Consider the following 20425-nt stretch of genomic DNA (forward strand, 5'->3'; position numbering starts at 1 on the left):
CTTTTCTTCATAGTTGTCTTGAAATCAGGGTGGGGCGGCAGGTACTGATAGGGCTTTGGGGCAGAAAGTGAAGAATTTGCCCCCTGAGTAAGCCTATGGTAAAATGATTAACCAGGGTACTAGCCTGTTTGTCCCAGAGGAAGCTCCGGCACAATTTCTTTGGCAATATTCTGGACCGTCCTCTTGGGAAAGAAGAACTAACGACGTCCTACCAAACCAGCTGCCATTGAGGTGCCTGGCTCCCAAAATGGGAGGTTGTGCATGTGGCAAGCTGGGAAGGAAATTTTGGTTAAGACGGCCTGGACTTGAGTCCTGGGCTTCTTAGCCTCTGGGTTGTAAAGCAAGGGGTTTTAGTTAGTCCTGTAGAAGTGTGAGCGTGAGAAGACCACGTGGCGTTGGAGGACACAACCGCGCTTGCAAAATCCAACTGGTACGGTACCGGAGCGTACTGTAATTATAATCCCTTTATGTTAAAGAAGGAACTGTGAGACTGGAAGTCTTTAGCTTGGACAGGTATTCCTAACCTGTCATTGGAAGAGGTGGAAACCGCTTTTATGTGCACAAGGCCAGTTGTAACCCAGTAGGTGGAGCCCAGACTCCCAAGACTTCCGTGAGGGAGGTGCTGATTGGCAGTGGGCAGCAACTTTTTGCAAACGTTTCCACTGGGCACAACAGGCACCTCTCAAGGCCTCCAGGACAGCTTTGTGAAGAAGGAAAGGGAACTACAGGGTGAGTAGGTTCCTTACCCTCTTCACACAACCTCGGTTGACCCTTCTCTCTGGGATTTTTTTCCCCAGCCTTTTTTGTTGACCTACCACTTGCCCTGAGGAAAGCATTCTGGTGTTTCTGGACCACTCCCCGTGTACCCCCCCCACCCTCCCATAACCCACTGAGATGGTCTAGGTCAGCCTCTTCTGCCCCCTTCCCAGGGTCCTTTCAACCCCACCACCCTGCTGACTCTGCTCCTCTTGCCCACAGGTGGCTGTCAGGACCTGCCCCATGTCCTCTACACCCAACTCCTGCACTTGCCCAGCCTGCAGTGCAGTGAGCTAAGACCAGCATCTGTGCGAACCTTTACTGTGAAAATGTCACAGCCCGACCTGGTGGTCAGGGAACCCTGAGGCGTCCTGGTGCTGGAGGCCACTTTGAGGGTCTTCGCGGACCCTCTGTAGCTGTCCTCCCACCTCATGAAGGAGTTCATTCCCAGCAGTGGGCAAAAGGAACTCCTCTACTGGGCTTGGGCCCTCTAGGCCCCCTTGCTGCTCACCCTGCTTCCCAGCATCTCCTCAGCCCTGTTCCCACTTCTGCAACCCTCAGTCCCAGGTGAGTGTCCAGGGTAGAGAGGGACAAGGAGGTACCGCCCAGCTCCTCCTCAAGCCACCCGTCTACCAAGGGCTCACCAAGCGGACACCAAAAAAGCGTGATTTGTTAGAAGGGCCTTGGGACAGGAGGGGGAAGAAGCTGCCAAGTGTAGGGAACAACAAATACAAACACAGAGGCCTCAAAGTGTTGTGCATGCTGGGGAATGAGTACAGCGGACCTCCGAGGTGGGTTGGGAGACGCCGCTGATCAGGTAGCCCACGGTCTGTCGCCAAAGAGCTTGGGGTGGTTTACACGATGCTGGTGGGAGATGCAAATGGGTTAGAGGGAGCAAGGGTGGGGGCTGGGAGGCCATCAGGGCTGTTGGGTTCGTGCAGTACCTGGAGCGGTCTGGGTCTGAACCTGGGGAGAAGCCCACACCCTCGACACTTTCCTCTAACGTCTGGGTGTCTGTTGGCCTGAGCAAGGACCTGAGGGAAAGCAGGGCATCGGCAGCTCCCTGTCCCCCTCCCCTGCAGCAATCCCACGACACCTGGTCTGGAACCGGTGGCAACATTGCTGCCCACTCCCCGTGGCCCTATGCCCTAGAAGGAGCCAGGCCTCCAGGCAAGAGGCTCTGGCTGAGCATAGGACCCCGGCCTCCGTAGGCCCAAACAGCAGCACCTACCTCCCCTCTTACAGGCTTCCTGGAGCCTCATCAGGTAGCTCCAGCCAGCACACAGCCCAGACCAGCATGGTAAGTGGGGCCCGGAGAGGCTGGGACCTGGGATGAGGGCCTGGCCTCTGCGTCCCTGTTCCTCTTCCCATGGGCTATCCCATCCGTCCCCTGTGAAGCCCCAGTAGCTATCCCACTGGTTCTCCAGGCAACGAGGGAAGAGCAAGGTACCCAAGCCTCCGTTTCCCTGGGCTCCAGGGACCTCTTAAGGGTCCACTCCCTCCCTATACACAGACACAGTGGCCACAATGGGGGTATATGGTCTGATTTCTGACCTTCCCCAGACACCATCTCCCCATTTTTACCTGGTTGTGGGAGATGTTCCAGGAGCCATCTGGCTACCCTATACTCCTGCTTGGGTGTGCTCTCCAGCCTGCAGTGTTCCCTGGCCTGTGAGGGCCTTTGACTACATGCTCAGGGGCAAAGGAGGGCAAGATAGGGGGATCCCTGAGGGTGGAGACAGGCCAGGATGACTCTGGGACCTGTGATGCTAGCAATACTCAGTCATGGTCCTCTTCCTGTGCAGGGCAGGGCAGGTCAGGCCAGCAGGTCTGGTGCAGGGCAGGCCTCACGAAGCCTCTTTAAAGGATTCACTAGATTCTCTATTGAGGTTTGATTTCTTGAGTTTCTTTACCCTTTAGTATAAGGTGACTATCTGCCTAAGATTTAAACAGATCCGTGGTGTGGTATTTGTAGTTTATAACAAGAAATGTATATTTGGTCTTCGTCCTGTTCCTGGCACAGAGCTGCTAAAACCTGGAAGTTTCCTATTACGAAGGACAATAAAGGGTCTTTTGCTGTGTTAATATTGACTTGCTGAAAGCCTCTAGGTGACAAGGATGCAGGCCGGTAAGAACTCAGTGACTGGAGGGTGGGACTGGAAGTTCCTCCAGGGAGGGGAGAGGGTCCATCCATCCCCAGGGGCCAATGAGTTAAGCAACCCAGCGTGTGTAATGAAGCCTCTACAAAACCCCAAAGGACGGGGTTCAGGGAGCCTCAGGGTTGGTGAACTCGTAGGGATTTGGGGAGAATGGTGCTCCTGGAGGGCACGGAAGTCCTGTGCCCCTTCCCACACACACTTCACCCTCAGCATCTCTTTTATTTTTATTTTATTTTATTTTATTTTATTTTATTTTATTTTATTTTATTTTATTTTATTTTATTTTATTTTATTTTTTAATGCTTATTATTTTAAAAGAGAGAGAGCGGGAGCAGTGGCCCTTCAGTTCTTGGCTTTTCCACAGAGGCTGTAGGAGATGTAGGTCATAAGAACTCCCCCTCCCAATCTCTGATCTCCCCTGATGTCCCTACCACCTGAGCGGTACTTAGGTTGACTGTCCCCTCCTTGCTGGCTCTGGGTCCCGGGATAGGTCCTGAGGAAGCTCTGTAGGGAGAAGGTGCAGTGGCTCAGGTGGTACGACCACCATGCCCTTGGTCCAGCAGGCCAATTGCGCCCCCACACCCAGTATGGAGCTGCGGGGGGAGGGGGGACAGGGCTTTCAGAGGGTCCTGCTTGGGGGAGGAGGACTTTAACCGGGAAGGGGGCCTGAGAGGTCCAGTTAAGGGATTTCCTCATCCATTCCCCTTTCTGGGAGCCCCCAGAACATGGTCTAGGGAGCCCTATAGTGCTTCAGTAGCAGAGCCCAAGGGGAAGCAGCAGGATGGGTGTGGGAAGGGGTGGAGCGGGCAATGAGGTCTGAGCTTCCAGCTTTTTTCCCCAACTGGTGCTTCTGGAGGGCTGCCGTCCCCACATGCCCCATGAGTGGGTCCCCCGGCCAGACCAGGATCTGGGTAGACTCCAGGACTCCTGCTTGTTACAAGGGGTCGGACGCTGAAAATGGAGTTCCGACTTCCATGGAGGCGTCCTCCATGGAAATGGAGGCACTGAGGAGCGTGAGAAGGCCGTGGAGGCAGGCATTTACCTTTCTAGTTTCCCCCCAACTCCTCTCTCTCCTCTGTTGGCTAACCCGAAGAAATTCCCCCAGGGGGAGGCGGGAGGGGTCTTATCATGCAGATTGCCTCACCCTCCTTTGTAGGCTGGAGAGGGCCCTTGTGACAAACTGCCTTGTTGGTGCTGACCAGACACTCCCGACGGACCAGTTAAGACTGCATTTCTGGGAGAGGTTGAAACTGCAATTAGGTTAGGTATGAAGCCCAGGTTTGTGACTTGGCCTGACATAAGTGATCCCATCTTGGGCCTTGGTTTTCCTTTCAAAAAGTCCCTTGCCTGGTCTCCCTTACAGACGTCGATGTGGGAAACAAAAGCAGAAGAAAATGGCGGATAGAATTAAGTTTCCTAATAACCTGCAGCCCAATGACAAATACTTGAGGCTGGCAGAGTAAAACGTTTCTCCGGGAACTCCCCACAGTCTCAAGGCTGATGGCTTTGCTAGAATGAAAACAACCTTCTCTCCACAGGCAAGACCGCCAATATCCTGTGAGCCTTCTTTAGCATATGAAAGTCTCACTGGAAACTTCCCCTGGACTTTACCTCCCCCAGCTCCATAGTATATATAACCAGTGTCTCTTCATGGTCCCAGGGCAGCTCTTCCTGCCCACCGGTTCTGTCCCCGTGCTTTAATCAAATCACCTTTTTTGCACCAAAGATGTCTTCAAGAATTCTTTCTTGGCTGTTGGCTCCAACCCCATGAACCCCACTATCACCCCAAAAACCTCATCAGATGTGTCCAAGAAACTGTGGAAACATGGATTCTAAAGTCCCTTTCAGGGGTGCCTGGCTGGCTCAGTCAGTAGAGCCTGTGACTCTTGATCTCTGGGCGGTGAGTTCAAGCCCCACATTGGGGGCAGAGATTACTTTGAAAATGAATGAATGAATACAACAAAGTCCCTTTCAGCATTTGTATTCTCTGAGCAGGGTTATTATGTAATCTGGTATTCTAGAGTGCAGATTGACCTGGAGGGGAGGGAGACAACAGGCAAGATCAGTCAGGAGGCTGTGGCAGGGCCTTCAGGAGAGATAAGTGCTAACTGGAGGTGATAAGAGTGGGAAGGAAAGCATAAAAGCAAAACACAGTGATTTTTCTCAGAGAACCAGCCTTTGAAGTAGGATTACCAGATAAAATGCTTCTATTGAAAAATTATTTTTTATCTGAAATTCACATTTACCTAGTGTCCCGGGGCTTTTTGATTGTTGTTTTCCAAATTTCACAACCCTACTTCAAAAATGTACCTGCAAGGACTGTGACCTAACTTGGGGGCTTCTTGTAGAGACATTGAGCCACCAACCTCCTTTCCCAGCGCCGGCCAGCCCTTTTCTCTCTCTCTACAGCACAGGCCTCAAGGATGGGGCCTTTCTCCCTTTCCTCCTCAACCCTGTCCTCACTCCCTCCATCCCCTGGGCTCCTCCTCACAAGGCCTGACTCTGGGGCAGGCGGCAGGTACCAGAGTTACCCCTTCCCGTCGCTTACTCCCATAATAAGCCTGCAGCCTCTCCTGAGACTTTCAGCTCTGATCACTAGAGGGAAAGATACAGGAGGACAAAGACAGCACAACAAAAAGTGTACAAGGCTTTAAAAGGGATCACACTTGGGGCCTCGGGTTTTCAGCTGTGGACCACCACTCCTCCACAGCGATTTAAACACCTCCTCTTTTGTTCCTGAGGAGGAAGCTCGAGGCTGAACGTTCTGGTGCCATCTATGTCCGGGGACCCCTTTGCCGTCCAAGAGCACTTCTGCACTCACTGCACCCCACGGCCCACAGGACTGCGAGCCGCTGGAACGCACTGGAGCTTAAGAGACTGGGCCTCATGTTGAGAATTCAAGACATGTATGTAAACTCTCTGGAAAGGCATGAAAAATGCAACAAAACTAAGGAAGCTTTTTGAGGGAAGGAAAAAACAGGTGCCTGGGTGGCTCAGTTGGTTACGTGTCTGACTTCAGCTCAGGTCATGATCCCATGGCTCATGGGTTCAAGCCCTACGTCGGGCTCTGTGCTGACAGCTCAGAGCCTGGAGCCTGCGTCAGATTCCGTGTTTCCCTCTGTCTCTCTGCCCTGCCTCCACTGGCATTCTGTTTCTCTCTCTCTCTCAAAAATAAAGAAACATTAAACAAAATTCGGGGGGGTGGGGGTGGCTTCCGGGGGGCTCAGTCAGTTAAGCGTCCGACTTCAGCTCGGGGCATGATCTCACAGCTTGTGAGTTCAAGCCCCGCATCAGGCTCTGTGCTGACAGCTCCAAGTCTGGAGCCTGCTTGGGATTCTTTGTCTCCCTCTCTCTGCCCCTCCCCCCCTCACACTCTGTCTCTCTGCCAAAAATACTAAAAAAAATTTGGGGGGGGGGGGTGCTGCCTGGGTGGCTCAGTGGGTTAAGCATCTGACTTCAGCTCAGGTCATGATCTCACGGTTCATGGGTTCGAGCCCTGCATCAGGCTCTGTGCTGACAGCCTGGAGCCTGCTTCGGATTCTGTGTCTCCCTCTCTCTCTGCCCCTCCCCTGCTTGCTCTCTCTCGAAAATAAATAAAAACATTAAAAAAAATTTTTTCTTAATATGAAAACACATGTAGGCTTTAAATTTTGCTTTACTGTGGCAAAATGCACATAAAATTTACCACTGTCATTGTTTTTTGAGAGAGAGCAAGTGGGGGAGGGGCAGGGAGAGAGAGAGAGAGAGAGAGAGAGAGAGAGAGAGAGAGGTGAGAATCCCAAGCAGGCTCCTCGCTGTCCATGCAGAGCCCAATGTGGGGTTCAGTCTCATGAACCATGAAATCATAACCTGAGCTGAACTCAAGGTGCTTAACCAACTGAGGCACCCAGGAGCACCCACTCTCACCATTTTTAAGTGTACTTGTCAGTGGCATTAAGTAAGTTCATCATCATTACTCCTCTTTAGAACTTTTTTATCATCCCATACTGAGACTCTACCCATGAAACAGTAACTCCTCATTCACCTTTCCTTCCGGCCCCTGCAACACTGTGCTGATAGAGAAGAAACCACATTTTATGTCCATGAGTGGGACTGCTCTGGGTACTTTCTGTAATAACCAGACAGTATGTGTCTTCGTTTCTGGCTTATTTTTCCCAGCGTGATGTCTCCAAGGTTCACCCTCTGGGAGCATGTGCCAGAACTCCATTCCTTTTACCAGGCACCGGGGTGGCTCAGTTGGTTGGTTAAACATCAGACTCTCGATCTCGACTCAAGTCACAGACTCAAGTCACAACCTCATGGTTTGTCGAGTTCAAGCCCGGTGTCAAGCTCTGTGCCGACAGTGTGAGGCCTGCTTAGGATTCATTCTCAAAATAAATACATAACCTTAAAAAAAAAAAAAATTCATTCCCTTTGAGACTTGATAGTGTTCTGTGCAGGTTGTTTTGTTTTTTAATGTTTATTTTGAGACAGAGAGTGAGCAGGGAAGGGGCAGAGAGCGAGAATCCCAAGCAGGTTCCGTGCTGTCGGCACAGAGCCTGATCGAGCCAGCCAGGCGCCCCATTCTTACAGTTTTATACATACCGTAGCGCCCTTAAAAAAATACTCTCAAATTTAGAAACAGGAACCTACACTAGGAATACAATCTGGTTTTCTCATCAAATTAACAGGAGAGGGCTATACACAACTGACGAGACGAGCATTTATTTTCCACCTTTGCAGAAAACCGAAGATAGGCGCCCCCAAAACGGTTCCTCCCAGCCCGCCCGCCAACAGCACCCTCTGGGGCCTCCCAGGACCTACAGCTCCGCCTAACCGCCGGCAGTGGCGGGGACTCGGTTTCCCAGAAGCCCCCCGGCTGGGTCCCGCCCACAGCTCTGCCGGGCGCCCCCTGGCGGCGCGCTTCAGCTCGGCTCCAGTTCCCGGCGGCCCGCGCGGCACGTTCTCGGCGGAAGGGCTGCTCGCGATGGCTGGGGCTGGTTCTGCCGCTGTGTCCGGGGCAGGGACCCCCGTGGCGGGTCTCGCAGGCCGCGATCTCTTCGCCGAGGGGCTCCTAGAGTTCCTACGACCGGCTGTGCAGCAGCTGGACTCTCACGTCCACGCTGTCAGGTCCGAGAGGGAAGGGCGGGGTGGGGCCTCTTCTCGGTTTGGCTGTGGGGGGCAGGGGGCGCCGGGAAGGGGCGGGGCCAGGTCCGGAAGGGGCGGGGCTGGCTTGGCTCAGGTCTTGGGAAGCCTCCAGGGGAGCCGGCTCTTTGAGTCCCATTAACTGACCGTGTAGGCCTCGAAACTCTTTGCAGAGAGAGCCAGGTAGAGCTCCGGGAGCAAATTGACAACTTGGCTACTGGTGAGTAAGCATCCCTGCATTCCCGCGATCCTGCAGCTCGCTTTTAGGACCTCGTGTCTAGCCCACCTCCGGGTGGGTTTGTGTCGTGTGCTTCCAGGACATCAGGGCTCCAGTGATTCCTGCTTCCCTAAGTTTCTAGTGACCGGCCCATGTGGGTGCAGGCGTGTCTTCATCCCACTTACCAGCCTGCCTTCCCCAAGAACGAGGAGCCATTAGGTGTTAGTTTGCAGCTTACTTCCATCCCCCAGAGCTGTGCCGAATCAACGAGGATCAGAAAGTGGCCCTGGATCTCGACCCCTATGTCAAGAAGCTGCTTAATGCCCGGCGACGAGTTGTCTTGGTCAACAACATTCTGCAGAATGCGCAGGTAAAGGAATTCCCTGCGAACAGTGATCCTTTAGAAGTCCTCGGGGTATTCTCATTTTCAAGGGATGACCATAAAAGTCACTGTGATTTTTAGTCTTTGGGGAAAGAGAGTTGTCAACCAGTGTCAGCCATAATAGATCTTATCATCTCCATTCTCCATACCCAGCTGCCCTCATTTAATGTTCTTCGCACCTTAGAGGACTTACATCCAGAGGGAGCGAGGCCAGGGTGTTTTCCCGCATCTAGCGGACGGGGCGTTCTAAAGCTTTACCTGGAGTAGTTAGGATTCCAAATCTTGTCTTGTAGGAACGGCTGAGGCGACTAAACCACAGTGTTGCCAAGGAAACAGCCCGCAGGAGGGCAATGCTGGATTCAGGAGTTTACCCTTCTGGTTCCCCGAGCAAGTAAACAGGCCAGAAGATGGGGCTCGTGCCTGGCCCCGTAATAGCACAAGTACTCTTCCCCGGCTGCCTTGCTTCCTCCGGGAACTCCCTGTAGACCTTGGGACATCAAACAGGCAGCCCAGTTGTTTCTGTCTGAAGCACTTAAGTCTTACCCACTTCTACGGGGCCCAAAGAAACCGGTGTACAGCAGGACTAATGATCCCAAAGGATTTATTATGGCTCTTGCTTCCAAGAATGGGCCGAGGACTCTACCTTTTTAAAACCTACATTCTCAAGGCCCAGCTCCTCTACCTTCAAGCCTAGTTAGTGAGGGGCTTCCTCCATTGCATGTCCTCTACCTGTGACTTGTTTTCCTTTGTTTACACTGAGGATCTGAAGGGCAGGCAAAGTCAAGGTAATGACCTATGTCTACCCTCTTTTGTGGATGGCACTGGGCTTGAATACAGTGGCAGTATTGGTAGAACCATTTCATTCAATAAATGCTTAAACAGTGTTCTAGTTGACTTTGGTATATGGAAAGGTTCCAAGAATCTTTGTAGAAACTTTAATTCAGATACTGCTTCAAATTGTGATCTAGTGTTTACAATGAGAAGACTCAAATACCACTTTCATTGAGAAGTACAGAAAGCAAAAAAGGTTGCCAGATGCCAAGGAAAAACGAGCAAGAGCCCTACGAGGAAGTACTTTAATCACTTTTCTTAGGAAAAAAAAAATTCCAGGCACTAACAGTTCACAACATTTCAACAACAAAGTACTGTTTGAGGGAGGTTTCCGGGACCTGGGGACTCTGAAGTCTTAGGAAGAAAGGCTGGTCTCCTGCTTCACTATAGATGGATGGCATAGGTCGTAAATGGGAGACTTCTGGCTGTTGAGCCAAGTGGAACCCAGTGGAATGACACTTCCTTCTATAGTTTCTTTTCCTTCCCGTCTCCCTTTTCCCTCAGAAATGCCACCACATAAAGTCCAGTAGCAGTTAGCTTGGGCTCCAGTCTTCACCTTGGACAGCAAAGGGGATGAAGATAGGAAGGAAGGTCACTCCTGAGTCTCCATGCTTTCCTCTTCCTCTCCTTGAGGTGGTTCTTCCGTATTCTCCTCCTCTTCTTCTCCTTCCTTCTTCTCTGGTGGCTTCTCATAAGCCTTTTCTGAAGGTGTCACTATCACTCCATCCCAGGTAGAGATTTCAGAAGCAAGATCTGGAAAAAAAATGCGATTTCAGGCAACTAGCCCAGCATACAAGTCATAACCTACACAGTGGAAATAGTAACACATCTGAGTAGCGTAGAGCTTTGTAGAGCAGAGTACCATAAAGATCCCCTGACCCACAACGATCACTCACAGCTGGCATCACCCTCCTGGCCGAGAATCTTCCGAAAGCCACCATGTGAGAGGATTCGGACCAGAGTCTGAGCTGTGTAGCACACCATGTCCTAAAGGGGAGCAGAGTGAGAGTAAACTAGAAAGGGGAGTTAAAGTACCGTATCTGATGAATATTCTCATGAAAACAGATGAGGACAACTTTAATTTCAAGACCAAAGTTTGTGAGAACCCCCAAATCCCTGACCCCTAAAGACCACATTGCCTTTGCCTTCTGATCTGGAGTATTCAGGAGTAGGACACAACACGCAATTGCAGAGCCGACCCCATACCTGTTGTTCCAGAGTCATGACTGTGTGTACTCTGAAGTTGCCACTCTCACAGGGGTCAGTGATACCCACTGACCCTGGCAGGAACAGTCCTGCAGCCAGGATCTGTAAGCAACGTCTGAAGCACACAAGAACGTTTAAAAAAAAAACACACACACAAGACCTCTTACACCCAGCCCCAAACCCAAAGAAGCATGCTGTACCTGTATGCCACGTTTAGGGCCAAAGGCTGTCTGGTGGGATTGTTCATCACAGCATAGTGCCCCTGGAAAATAATCAACCTGGTAGGTGTGCCATAAACTTGACAATTCTAGCCAGACAAACTGAAACCTCAAACATTCACAAAACAGATTACTGAAGTCTAAGTAAAATGTTCATATTCAGAAGCAGTTCTGAAACTAGTTGCTCATTCACGGATTTCTCATTATCTCATTACTAAAATTACATCAGTAACAAAGAGGAATAGGGACAGTAAAATTACTCATTCAACTGAAACTCTAAAAACCCAACGCAGTAATAAACACCATGTATTTACTGAATTATTGCCCACCATGAGACTGATTTTCAGCTTCACCAAATTTCCGATCCTGGCCGGTTTCAGAATAACTGCTGTTAAATGGGGGTGACCAGGAACTCCAACTGCCCGTTACTTACAAGTAAGTCAAGGATCCAGGGTGTGAGGGGCTCAAAGCCAGGAAAACGAATTCTCAGGTCCTTCAACAGTCTGATGAGAACTTTAACTCTGAAGGTAAGAGGAACCCAGGGATTAAAATAACATCATGTACTTCCATCCCTGAGGTACAGAGCTGTTGTTATTTCTAAAACTATACATTCTGTTTCTCTCCATCTAAATTTGCTTACTTAGGGGCACCCGGGTGGCTTAGTCAGTTAAGTGTCTGACTTCAGCTCAGGTCATGATCCTACAGTTCATGGGTTCAAACCCCACATCAGGCTCTGTGCTGACAGCCTGGAGCCTGAAGCCAGCTTTGGATTCTGTGTCTCCCTCTCTCTCTGCCCCTTCCCCACTCACTGGCATGCTCTCTCTCAAATGAATGTTAAACAAAAAAACCTTTTAATTTGCTAACATAAGGTGCATTAAAAAAAAAAAAAAAGAAACCTGGCCAATTATAGCCAAAGAGTTTTAACAGAGGAAGTATGGAGGTATCCTGCTATTCAGTATAATTAGAATAATTAGGTTATTTAAACTCAAATAGCAAGGAACTCACGTGGACTGAGAAGCATTTTCCTCAAACCAGCGGGCATGTCTGATGGCTGCTAAGGCGCTCTGCAACACCTTGATGTCCACTGTAAGACCAGCAGAACAGGCCACGATGAAACACTCCTGTCACTAAGCAAGCAATTCAGCCTCCTTGTAATTTCTTAAACCACCCCAGGTTCCTCAGACCAGCAAATCACTTGTCTAGAAATCACTATTCCTCCCCTAAACCAAATCTGTAAGCACGCAAGATCCACAACTTTCTCCAAGAGCCCATTCCCTCCATAAATACTGTCCTCCAATCCACTTGCTTTCTTGGCCATCCTGTCTGGCAGTTTCACTAGCAAGCTAGTAAAACTGTCTCCAAATTACAGAGGGAGATAGTGAAGTCTGGGGGTCAACTTAGGTCCAGAAGGTTTCACGTGGAATAGCAACTAGCTAAACACTCAACAGCAACCTTGTCTTATACCATGTTTTGAATTTCCCCCAAGTATCCCAGAAATGGAAAAAAAGGACTAACAGTGGAGTTCTGGGTCCAGTTTTCGGAGATTGGGTGGCACTGTTGTAATGAGAATCTTCACTGTAGCATCAGAGGAACTGATCTCGAAACCAGTTTCATTGGTCAGCATGGTCAAAACTGAAAGAAAATCAAAACCTGTAACGCCCCCATCTCCCTTAGATGACCAGAGGTAAATATAGGGTTGAAGTAGGAGAGCAGATAGGTTTCTAAAAACAGCAAGAGTCCAGAATGAGGATTCAAGATACTTTTATAAGAAAGAGATGGGGCGCCTGGCATGGGACACTTGACCTCTGGGGCACGAGTTCGAGCCCCACACTGGGTGCAGAGATTACTTAAATATATAAACTTCAGAAAAATAAAAAAATAAATAAAAGTAACGGAGATGAACTGGGTATCAAACACTGGAGATCACTGCAAAAACCCGCAACACAGAACTCTGCATTCAAGAGGCGGCTGGCTCAGAATGCGTGCCTCAGTCAGTTAAGCACCAACTTCAGCTCAGGTCATGATTTCGCTGTTGGTGAGTTCAAGCTCCACATCGGGCTCTCTGCTGTCAGTGCACACACAGCCTGCTTTGGATCCTCTGTCTCCCTCTCTCTGCCCCGCCCCTCAAAAATAAACAGTAACAAAAAAAAATCTCTGCATTCACTCTTCTTTCTAGCCTGACCTTTGTTAAAAGTGTAGTTGTCATTATAGGCCTGGCTCCTACTGAATACATGTCCAACGACAAACTCAAACCAACCTTCAGAAGGATCTTGTGCTCTTAGGCTTTCCACAACTTTGTTCCCTAGGGCAGCAACAGCTTCCACTAGATTGAGAGAAAAGGAGACCATGAGCATTGTAATTATTCACATACTTTCTGTACATCTCTATGGTACTCCACGCCGATTTGTGCCCATGTACAAGGCTGGAGCAAGGGCAAGCAACAGAATAAACGCTTGTACAAGGGAAAGCTAACACTCGAACAGAGAAACAGGAAGTCTCAGGGAATAGGCCACCTCCTATACCCACATCCTTTTATAGGAGAGTTTCTTGTCAGTGGCACTAATGCCATGTGGGGCTGGAGGTAAGGTACACCCTGTGCACTGCAGGGTACTCAGCAGCATCCCCGACCTCCACTCCTTTGACGCCAGTAGCCCCAAATGTCTCCAGACACTGCCAGATGTCCCATGAGGGACAAAACCACCCCCTGCTGAGAAACGCTGCCCTGTAGTAACTGGCCATACATTCTTTCAGACACACAGCCCAGACTTTGTCCTTTATTACCCCAATATACATTTAAAAAAATGAATTCCCCATTCGTTTTCCAAACAACCTTTCCTGCAAGAGATTTGGGCTTTAAAGATCCCTATGCCTCAAATGCAACTTTCCGCTCCTGTGGCCAGAAAGAGGTGCACTCACATGTTGGCAGAATCTTTAGGATTACCACCAGGTCGGCCACGTTGTGTCCGGTTGTCATTGTTCCCTTTTTATATGATCCCACCTGTCGGACTTCTTCAATTTGCTGTTGGAAAAGGGATTTCGGGGGGGGGGGGGGGGGGATGTAGAAGTGAAAGATGGCCTAATTCCTCTCAGAAATCAATGACGACACAATTATTACCCAGAATTGGAAGTAGCAGAGGTCAAATGATATCCCAAAACAACCACATGAAAAGCCTGATACATTATGGCTACCTGATAGCAGTAATACAAGTTTTATCCCTGAGATCACCACTAGTAGAAAGGAATCCCACTATGCTTTCCTTTCCATTTCAAACTTGGCTTTGGAGATTAAGGAAACTTCCGCACAACCAAGGCTGCCCTTTTCTATGACTAAATCATTAAAGACTCACCACTTCAAACGTCCCTGGAGCCACAATCAAATTGTCAATCACATTGTTTATTTTTGTCACCAGGGAAAGGATAGAGGCCTAAAAAACAGCATAAAATAAAAAATGCCCTGAAGTGAAAAATTACAGGCAACTTTTCAGAGTTTGAGTATTTTCCCCTAATCCCTTCTAGACAAGCTGAATCAATACCTACACAGGGTTTTGAAAACACTCTGACCCTTCTGGCCTTGAATATGCCAGGAGAGTAATAACTTTTTGGCCCAAAGACAGAGTCCCCAGTGACAATATGAAAGCACATGTAATGCTTATACAATCCACCTGGCACTCTCCCTCTACCCACAAGGAGAAACCAGGCGAACAATTAAACCCTCTGTCAAGTTTAGGCTCTGGTAACAGGAACCTCACCACGGCTATTCACTTCTCTGGCTTTCTTAGAGAAATCCGAGGAGGAAAGCCAAAAGAATATACCTGTTCGGCAGAATTAGGAGCAAGGTCCTGATTCCTCTTCAGCAAGGCCTCACTGAAGGAAGTTTCATCAGGTGCTGGCTTGACCCGGGGGAAGGCCATTTCACACTACAGCAGAAAGAAACACGGATACACTGTTTACCGAAAATAATGCATAGGATGGATCCTTTGCTCTGTTGCCACAACAGAAAAAAACTGGAAAGAGAAAAATCTACGCTTCTTCTTACTCCTTAAGATATTCAAACAAGTATACCCGCCACAAGGACTGGCCATAATGTAAGCTCTCGGCGCTTTTACACCAACAGACAAGCCAGAGACCCAGTTAACCTTTCAGAACAAAGATTGCAATCCTGTTACTGCCAACAGGGGCCAAGCACTCACCAAATAGAAATCAAATGGAATATGTGGCACGAAGGGCCTGAACCTAAAACAAGAACAACAAGGCAGATCATTCATCAGACAAAGTGGGGCCACACTCCTCAGCGGGGAGCCCGGGAGCTGGACCTCACCGAGGCGGGGCACCCAGCGCCCCCCGACTGCAGCCGGGGGGACTGAAGCGCGGACCGGGCCGTGCACAGGTGCAGGAACCGGCACTCACCCTCCTCCGGGGCCTCCTCTGGAACCAAAGCGCCCGCCACGACCACGGCCTCGGTCACCCCTACAACGGCAGAGATTTAACTGGCGACCCCGCCGAAGGAGCCCGCAGCACACCGGCCGCTCGGCCTCCCGCTCGCGCTTCTCGCTCCCGGTGCCCAGCGTCACCACACCGCGCCTCCTCCCTGGACGACTCGATCACAACCCACAGCGAACAACGCCGGGCTGCACCACCGGGTCCCCGCGAGAAATGCCCCATGACCCCCGGGCCACGGCCCCCAGCGCTCGAGGGACGAAAGCGGCTGCCCCTTTATCCACCGACGCGGTGGAGCCTTTACCCGCACACCCTCTCTCCCCCGGACGTGGCGCGCTGGGTCTCCGCGCCTCCACAGCCCCCGACCGCCGCCGTCGCCCCGGCCGAGAGCTCTCGGGCTTCGCGCAGACCCCGGACGCGCGGCCCCGTCGGGAGCCCCGGCTCCTGTCGGCCCACCTTCCCGAAGTTTTCGGGGGAGCACCCTGAGCCTTCGCAGAGCAGCCCAGTGCCCTCACCTCATGGCGCCCGAAATCCCGAACAATGGAGTCCACGCCAACCGCCCCTCTCCTCGGAGGAGCAGACGACCGGAGACGCGGCTCGCCGGCGCGTCCCAACAAGCTCTGCCGCGATTGGGCCGCGCCGCACCCCGCCGCTAATGCCCATTGGCTTACTTTGGCAGACCGGCCTACAGACCAATAAAGAACGCCCGCTGTGTCAGAAATTAGCCAATAAGAACAGATTTGCCAGCAGTGACTATTTTTGTAACCAGACCCTAGGTGGCGCGGAGTAAAGAAGCCAGAAGAGACCTTTCTATATGATTCCAGAGCCCGCTCACGCATCGTAGCAGAGTGGCGCAGCGGAAGCGTGCTGGGCCCATAACCCAGAGGTCGATGGATCGAAACCATCCTCTGCTACAGCAGCCTTCTTTTTCTTTCTTTCTGCGTTTTCCTCCTTCAGGACACTATTTAGAGTTCAATTTTCTTCAGTGTTTTTTGGTTTTTTTTCCTCCAGGACACTATTTGGAGTTCAATTTTCTTCAGTACTTAAAATCACCTTTCTGTTACTTTCTCCTTCCTCAAAAATGCAGCCTTTAAAACCTGTTTTTGCCATCAGCAAGTGAAACGGGAACGGGAAGGACTTTAAGCAACACCACGCCTGGGTGGAGTTCACCGAAGGCTGGAAACTTACGGCAGGAGAAGCGGATTTGAGAAAAGGGCATATACTGACGGAACCAGAGGGAAGAGCACTGATGGTAAGGGACTAGAAGTGAAACTGAGGCAGCCTTTGAAAGAGGGCTCAGAAAAAGCGAGCAGGGGAAGTGAGAGGGAGCAGCCCTCGACCGCACATCCGCCGCCGCTCCCGGGCGGCCGCGTCTCCGCCGGGTCAGCGCGCTCCCGCCCGGCGAGCACGCGCACGCGCTGTCCTTGCGATCCGACGGCGCGCCCCGCTGCTCCTGCGCCTCCGCGAGTCCTCGTTCTCCCGCTTCTTGTCTGCTCTTGTACTGATGAACGTTTATTTCCTTCCCCGCCTCTGTTAATTGGAAGTTACGCATTCTTTTAGCGGTTACTCTAAAAATTACACCATACATCCTTGAGTTTGCAAAGTCTGGTTTTATGCAGTACTTATATCCTCCTCGTAAAAAATGCAGAGACAATGTAACTGCATTTACCACCATCACTCCCCCCAGAATTAGTTGCTGTTGCTGTTGTGTAATTCTGTTACTTTACTGATGTATAATTTACTACAGCAAAAAGCACAGATCTTAAGCTTTCCTCCAGATTAATTTTGAGTAATGTATTCTGTAACCATCACGTAATGTATTCATGTAACCATCACGCAGGTTAAGGTAAAGAACATTTTCGTCACTTAAAGTTCGCTCATACCCCTTTACCCTGCCCCTGGAGGGAATCACGATTTCCTATTTCTGTGAGCATGGATTAGTTTTGTCTGTTCTTGAACTTCACATCAGTGGACTCATACTGTATGTACTCCACCCCCCCGCCCCCAGTTTCTCTTGCTTGACACGTTTCAAGATTCTCCACGTTTTTGCATTTATCAGCAATGTATTTATTTTTATTTACGAGTAGCATTCCATTGCTTGAGTATATCCATTCTCTTGTAGAGCCATTATTCCCACTGGCTGAGACATACAGGAACACATTTTGGTTGTTCGAACTTTGGAGCCATTATGAATAAAGCTGCTATGAACCTTTTTTGTGGAAGATTTGTGTGGCCAGATACATTCGTTTCTCTTGGTAGGTGTACATGTGTACAGAATTTAAATTCTGTATTATTATTTTTTAAGTAAGCTGTATGCCACACCTGGGTCTCAAATTCAGGACACCTCCCCCCACCCCCTGATAAAGCGTCCCATGGCTCCACCGACTGAGCCAGCCCGGTGCCCCTTTCACCTTTGTTTCTGAAGGACATTTTCTCTGCATAGGGAACTCTAGCTTGGAGGTTATCTTCTTTCAGCACATTTATGGTATTATTTTGCTATCTTTGGCTTCCACTTTTGCTGTGGAAAAAGAATTGCCAACCTAATGGTTGCTCTTTTCAAAGTAATCAATCCTCCTTTTTTCCTATTTTATTTTTAAAAATTTTTAAAGTTTATTTATTTATTTGGAGAGAGAGAAACAGACCAGATGAGTGGGGGAAGGGCAAAAGTAGGGGGAGGGAGACCAAGCAGACTCCACGCTGCCCCTATAGAGCCTGATGAGGGACTTGAATTCACAAACTGAGAGATCATGACCTGAGCTGAAGCCAAGAGCTGGCTGCTTAACCGACTGAGCTACCGAGACACCCTTTCCTATTTTAAAGATTTAGCCTTTGATTTAATTTCCCACTATTTCACCCCGATGGGTCCCAATATGGATGTTTTTAACCTCACTTGAAGTTTGTTGAACTTCTTGAATCTGTGGCTTAATGTATTCCATCTATTTTTTAAAGTTTCTCAGCCATAATCACTTCAAATATTGCTTCTACCCTGTTTTTTCCCCTCCTTTCGGGGCTCCAGATAAAGGTGTTAGATTTTTTCACAGTATCCTTTCTGCCTCTAACACTCTCTTATGTTTCCCATTTCTGTTTAACCTGTGCTTCACTGTTGGTAGTTTCCCCATTCTTTCTTCCAGTGCATTCCTTGCTCCTCAGTTGAGTCTAACTGTTAAACTCACCGATTGATTCTTAATTTTGTTTTTTGAATATCTTGGGTGTGAATTTTCTATTTATTTCTGGTTTACCCAAGTCCAAGGTTTCCCCCAAGAGTGCAGCTTTCGGGACCCTAACCCAAAACAGGAAGGTGGCTTGCCAGGTTTCTCACCTTCAGGGACATTTGGACTACAATTTTTGGCTCACTTGCCCCACACAACGCATTTTCTGCCACCAATTCCAATCAGCAAATGACTCCAGGGCACAAGCAGTCTTACCATTGTCTCACCTCTCAGACTTCCTGTCTTTCACACCCTCAACACCAATAATTCTTCACTGTCTTTCAGTGTTTTGAGTTTTTAAAGCACTTCATCCAAAATTTTGAGTTGTCTTCAGCTCAGGGGTCGGGCAGCTGTTTAGTCCACCACTGGAAACAGGGGCTCAATTACTGAATTCGATTTTGAGCATAGTCATTTCTCCTGAGTTTCACTCCACCAACCCAACGGCCCACTGGACACCTCCACTTGGGGATCTATAGGCGCCTCACACCCAATAAACTAAAATGGTTATCATTCCCTTGCGCTTGCTTAGGCAGCACATATTATAAAACTGTCATCACCCCTCAAAAGCCTGCTTCTATAGCTCCTCAGCAAATGGGTCAGTGTTACCTAAACCTCAGTTATTTGTATACTGTCTTCTCGAAGTCCAATTGATTCTACTTATAAAATAGCTCTCTATAGTCAACAACACTGTGTTATCCACGTAAAAAAGTTGTAAGTGGGACGCCTGGCTGGCTCATGGTAGCACATGTGACTTTTCCTCTTGGGGAGGTGAGTTTGAGCCCCATGTTGGGAGTGAGTAGTTTACCTAAAAAAATAAAGGGGGCTTTTTTTTTAGGTTTTTAAGAGGGTAGGTCTCATGTGTTCTACACACACACACACACGCGCGCACACACACACACACACACACACAAGAACACAATGAAATGTTTGGAGGTGATGGATATTACCTTGATATTGTGGTGATGGTTTCACAGGTATATACATGTTCACACTCGTCAATCATATACATTAAATATGTACAGTTTATGCCATATCAATTATACCTCAATAAAACCGTCTTTTTAAAAGTTCCTTCCAACCCTCCAACCCTCCCCCTACATCTCAGGGATGCGAGAGAGGATCTAAGCACCTGACTCTTGATCTCGGCTCAGGTCTTGATCTCAGTGTTATGTCTTCAAGCCGGCGTTGGGCTCTGCACTGGGTATGAAGCCTACTTTTTTTTTTAAATTTTTTTTAACGTTTATTTATTTTTAAGACAGAGAGAGAGACAGACAGAGCATGAACGGACAGAGCATGAACGGACAGAGCATGAACGGGGGAGGAGCGGAGAGAGAGAGGGAGACACAGAATCGGAAGCAGGCTCCAGGCTCTGAGCCATCAGCCCAGAGCCCGACGGGGGCTCGAACTCACGGACCGCGAGATCGCGAGATCGCGACCTGAGCTGAAGTCGGACGCTTAACCGACTGAGCCACCCAGGCGCCCCTGAAGCCTACTTTAAAAAAAAAAAGGAAAAAAAAAGTTCCTGCTCCACCCACCCCCCCCCCCCCCCCAAAAAAAAAAGTTTCCCACTCTCCCATCTACCTCTGTAGCCTCTGGAGCTCCCCTGTAAAGGACAAACATATTATGCCTATTATGCAAAAGCGTTCATGACCTGCCCTCTGCTCCCCTTTCTGGCCTCTCCCCAGTCATTCCTAAATGCACACTCTTTACATTATGGGCCAGGATCGAAAACATGAACTCCTACAGCAGCCAGGCTGGTAATGCAGAGTAGGTAGGAACTATCATGGACTAGAGTCATCTCAAAGAAGGGCCGCAGGCAGGAGTCATCTATTGCTAACTATGATATTTCAACATAGTGAGAAATCCAAATATTCGTGTGCCATCTG

General features: G+C 49.4%; 2 protein-coding genes and 1 non-coding gene across 4 annotated transcripts; 2 read left to right on the forward strand and 1 right to left on the reverse strand.

Annotated features, from left to right (window-relative positions):
* Positions 1 to 7720: 7720 nt before the first annotated feature.
* Positions 7721 to 9522, forward strand: SNAPIN (SNAP associated protein). The gene is made up of 4 exons (XM_019431355.2): positions 7721 to 8024; positions 8213 to 8259; positions 8508 to 8626; positions 8932 to 9522. The coding sequence occupies exons 1-4, from the start codon at positions 7882 to 7884 to the stop codon at positions 9031 to 9033; spliced, it is 411 nt and encodes a 136-aa protein (XP_019286900.1). The 5' UTR covers positions 7721 to 7881; the 3' UTR covers positions 9034 to 9522.
* Positions 9523 to 9700: 178 nt separating this feature from the next.
* On the reverse strand, positions 9701 to 15945 carry ILF2 (interleukin enhancer binding factor 2). Of its 2 annotated transcripts, XM_019431352.2 has the most exons (14): positions 15846 to 15945; positions 15301 to 15360; positions 15084 to 15126; positions 14706 to 14810; positions 14241 to 14318; positions 13810 to 13912; positions 13151 to 13216; positions 12409 to 12525; positions 11899 to 11977; positions 11327 to 11414; positions 10876 to 10937; positions 10676 to 10790; positions 10366 to 10456; positions 9701 to 10222 (listed from the first exon to the last, which is right to left on the reverse strand). In XM_019431352.2, the coding sequence occupies exons 1-14, from the start codon at positions 15848 to 15850 to the stop codon at positions 10062 to 10064; spliced, it is 1173 nt and encodes a 390-aa protein (XP_019286897.1). In that variant the 5' UTR covers positions 15851 to 15945; the 3' UTR covers positions 9701 to 10061. The 2 variants fall into 2 exon arrangements, with proteins under 2 accessions (XP_019286897.1, XP_053764640.1); XM_053908665.1 differs by lacking the exon at positions 14241 to 14318.
* Positions 15946 to 16172: 227 nt separating this feature from the next.
* On the forward strand, positions 16173 to 16244 carry TRNAM-CAU (transfer RNA methionine (anticodon CAU)). Its single transcript has one exon. It is a non-coding gene; the product is annotated as a tRNA-Met (tRNA).
* Positions 16245 to 20425: the final 4181 nt, after the last annotated feature.

The sequence above is a fragment of the Panthera pardus genome, unplaced genomic scaffold (genome assembly GCF_024362965.1).
Source record: "Panthera pardus isolate Hobbes unplaced genomic scaffold, ASM2436296v1 HiC_scaffold_21, whole genome shotgun sequence".
Classification (NCBI taxonomy): domain Eukaryota; kingdom Metazoa; phylum Chordata; class Mammalia; order Carnivora; family Felidae; genus Panthera; species Panthera pardus.

Excerpts from the sequence above, each read along its gene's own strand:
- SNAPIN (XM_019431355.2), top strand. The coding sequence starts at position 7,882 with ATGGCTGGGGCTGGTTCTGCCGCTGTGTCCGGGGCAGGGACCCCCGTG. Across the intron at positions 8,025-8,212 it reads TCTCACGTCCACGCTGTCAG|AGAGAGCCAGGTAGAGCTCC; the intron begins GTCCGAGAGGGA and ends AACTCTTTGCAG. Across the intron at positions 8,260-8,507 it reads AATTGACAACTTGGCTACTG|AGCTGTGCCGAATCAACGAG; the intron begins GTGAGTAAGCAT and ends TCCATCCCCCAG.
- ILF2 (XM_019431352.2), bottom strand. Across the intron at positions 13,913-14,240 it reads CTCCAGGGACGTTTGAAGTG|CAAATTGAAGAAGTCCGACA; the intron begins GTGAGTCTTTAA and ends CTTTTCCAACAG. Across the intron at positions 11,415-11,898 it reads GAAAATGCTTCTCAGTCCAC|AGTTAAAGTTCTCATCAGAC; the intron begins GTGAGTTCCTTG and ends TCTTACCTTCAG.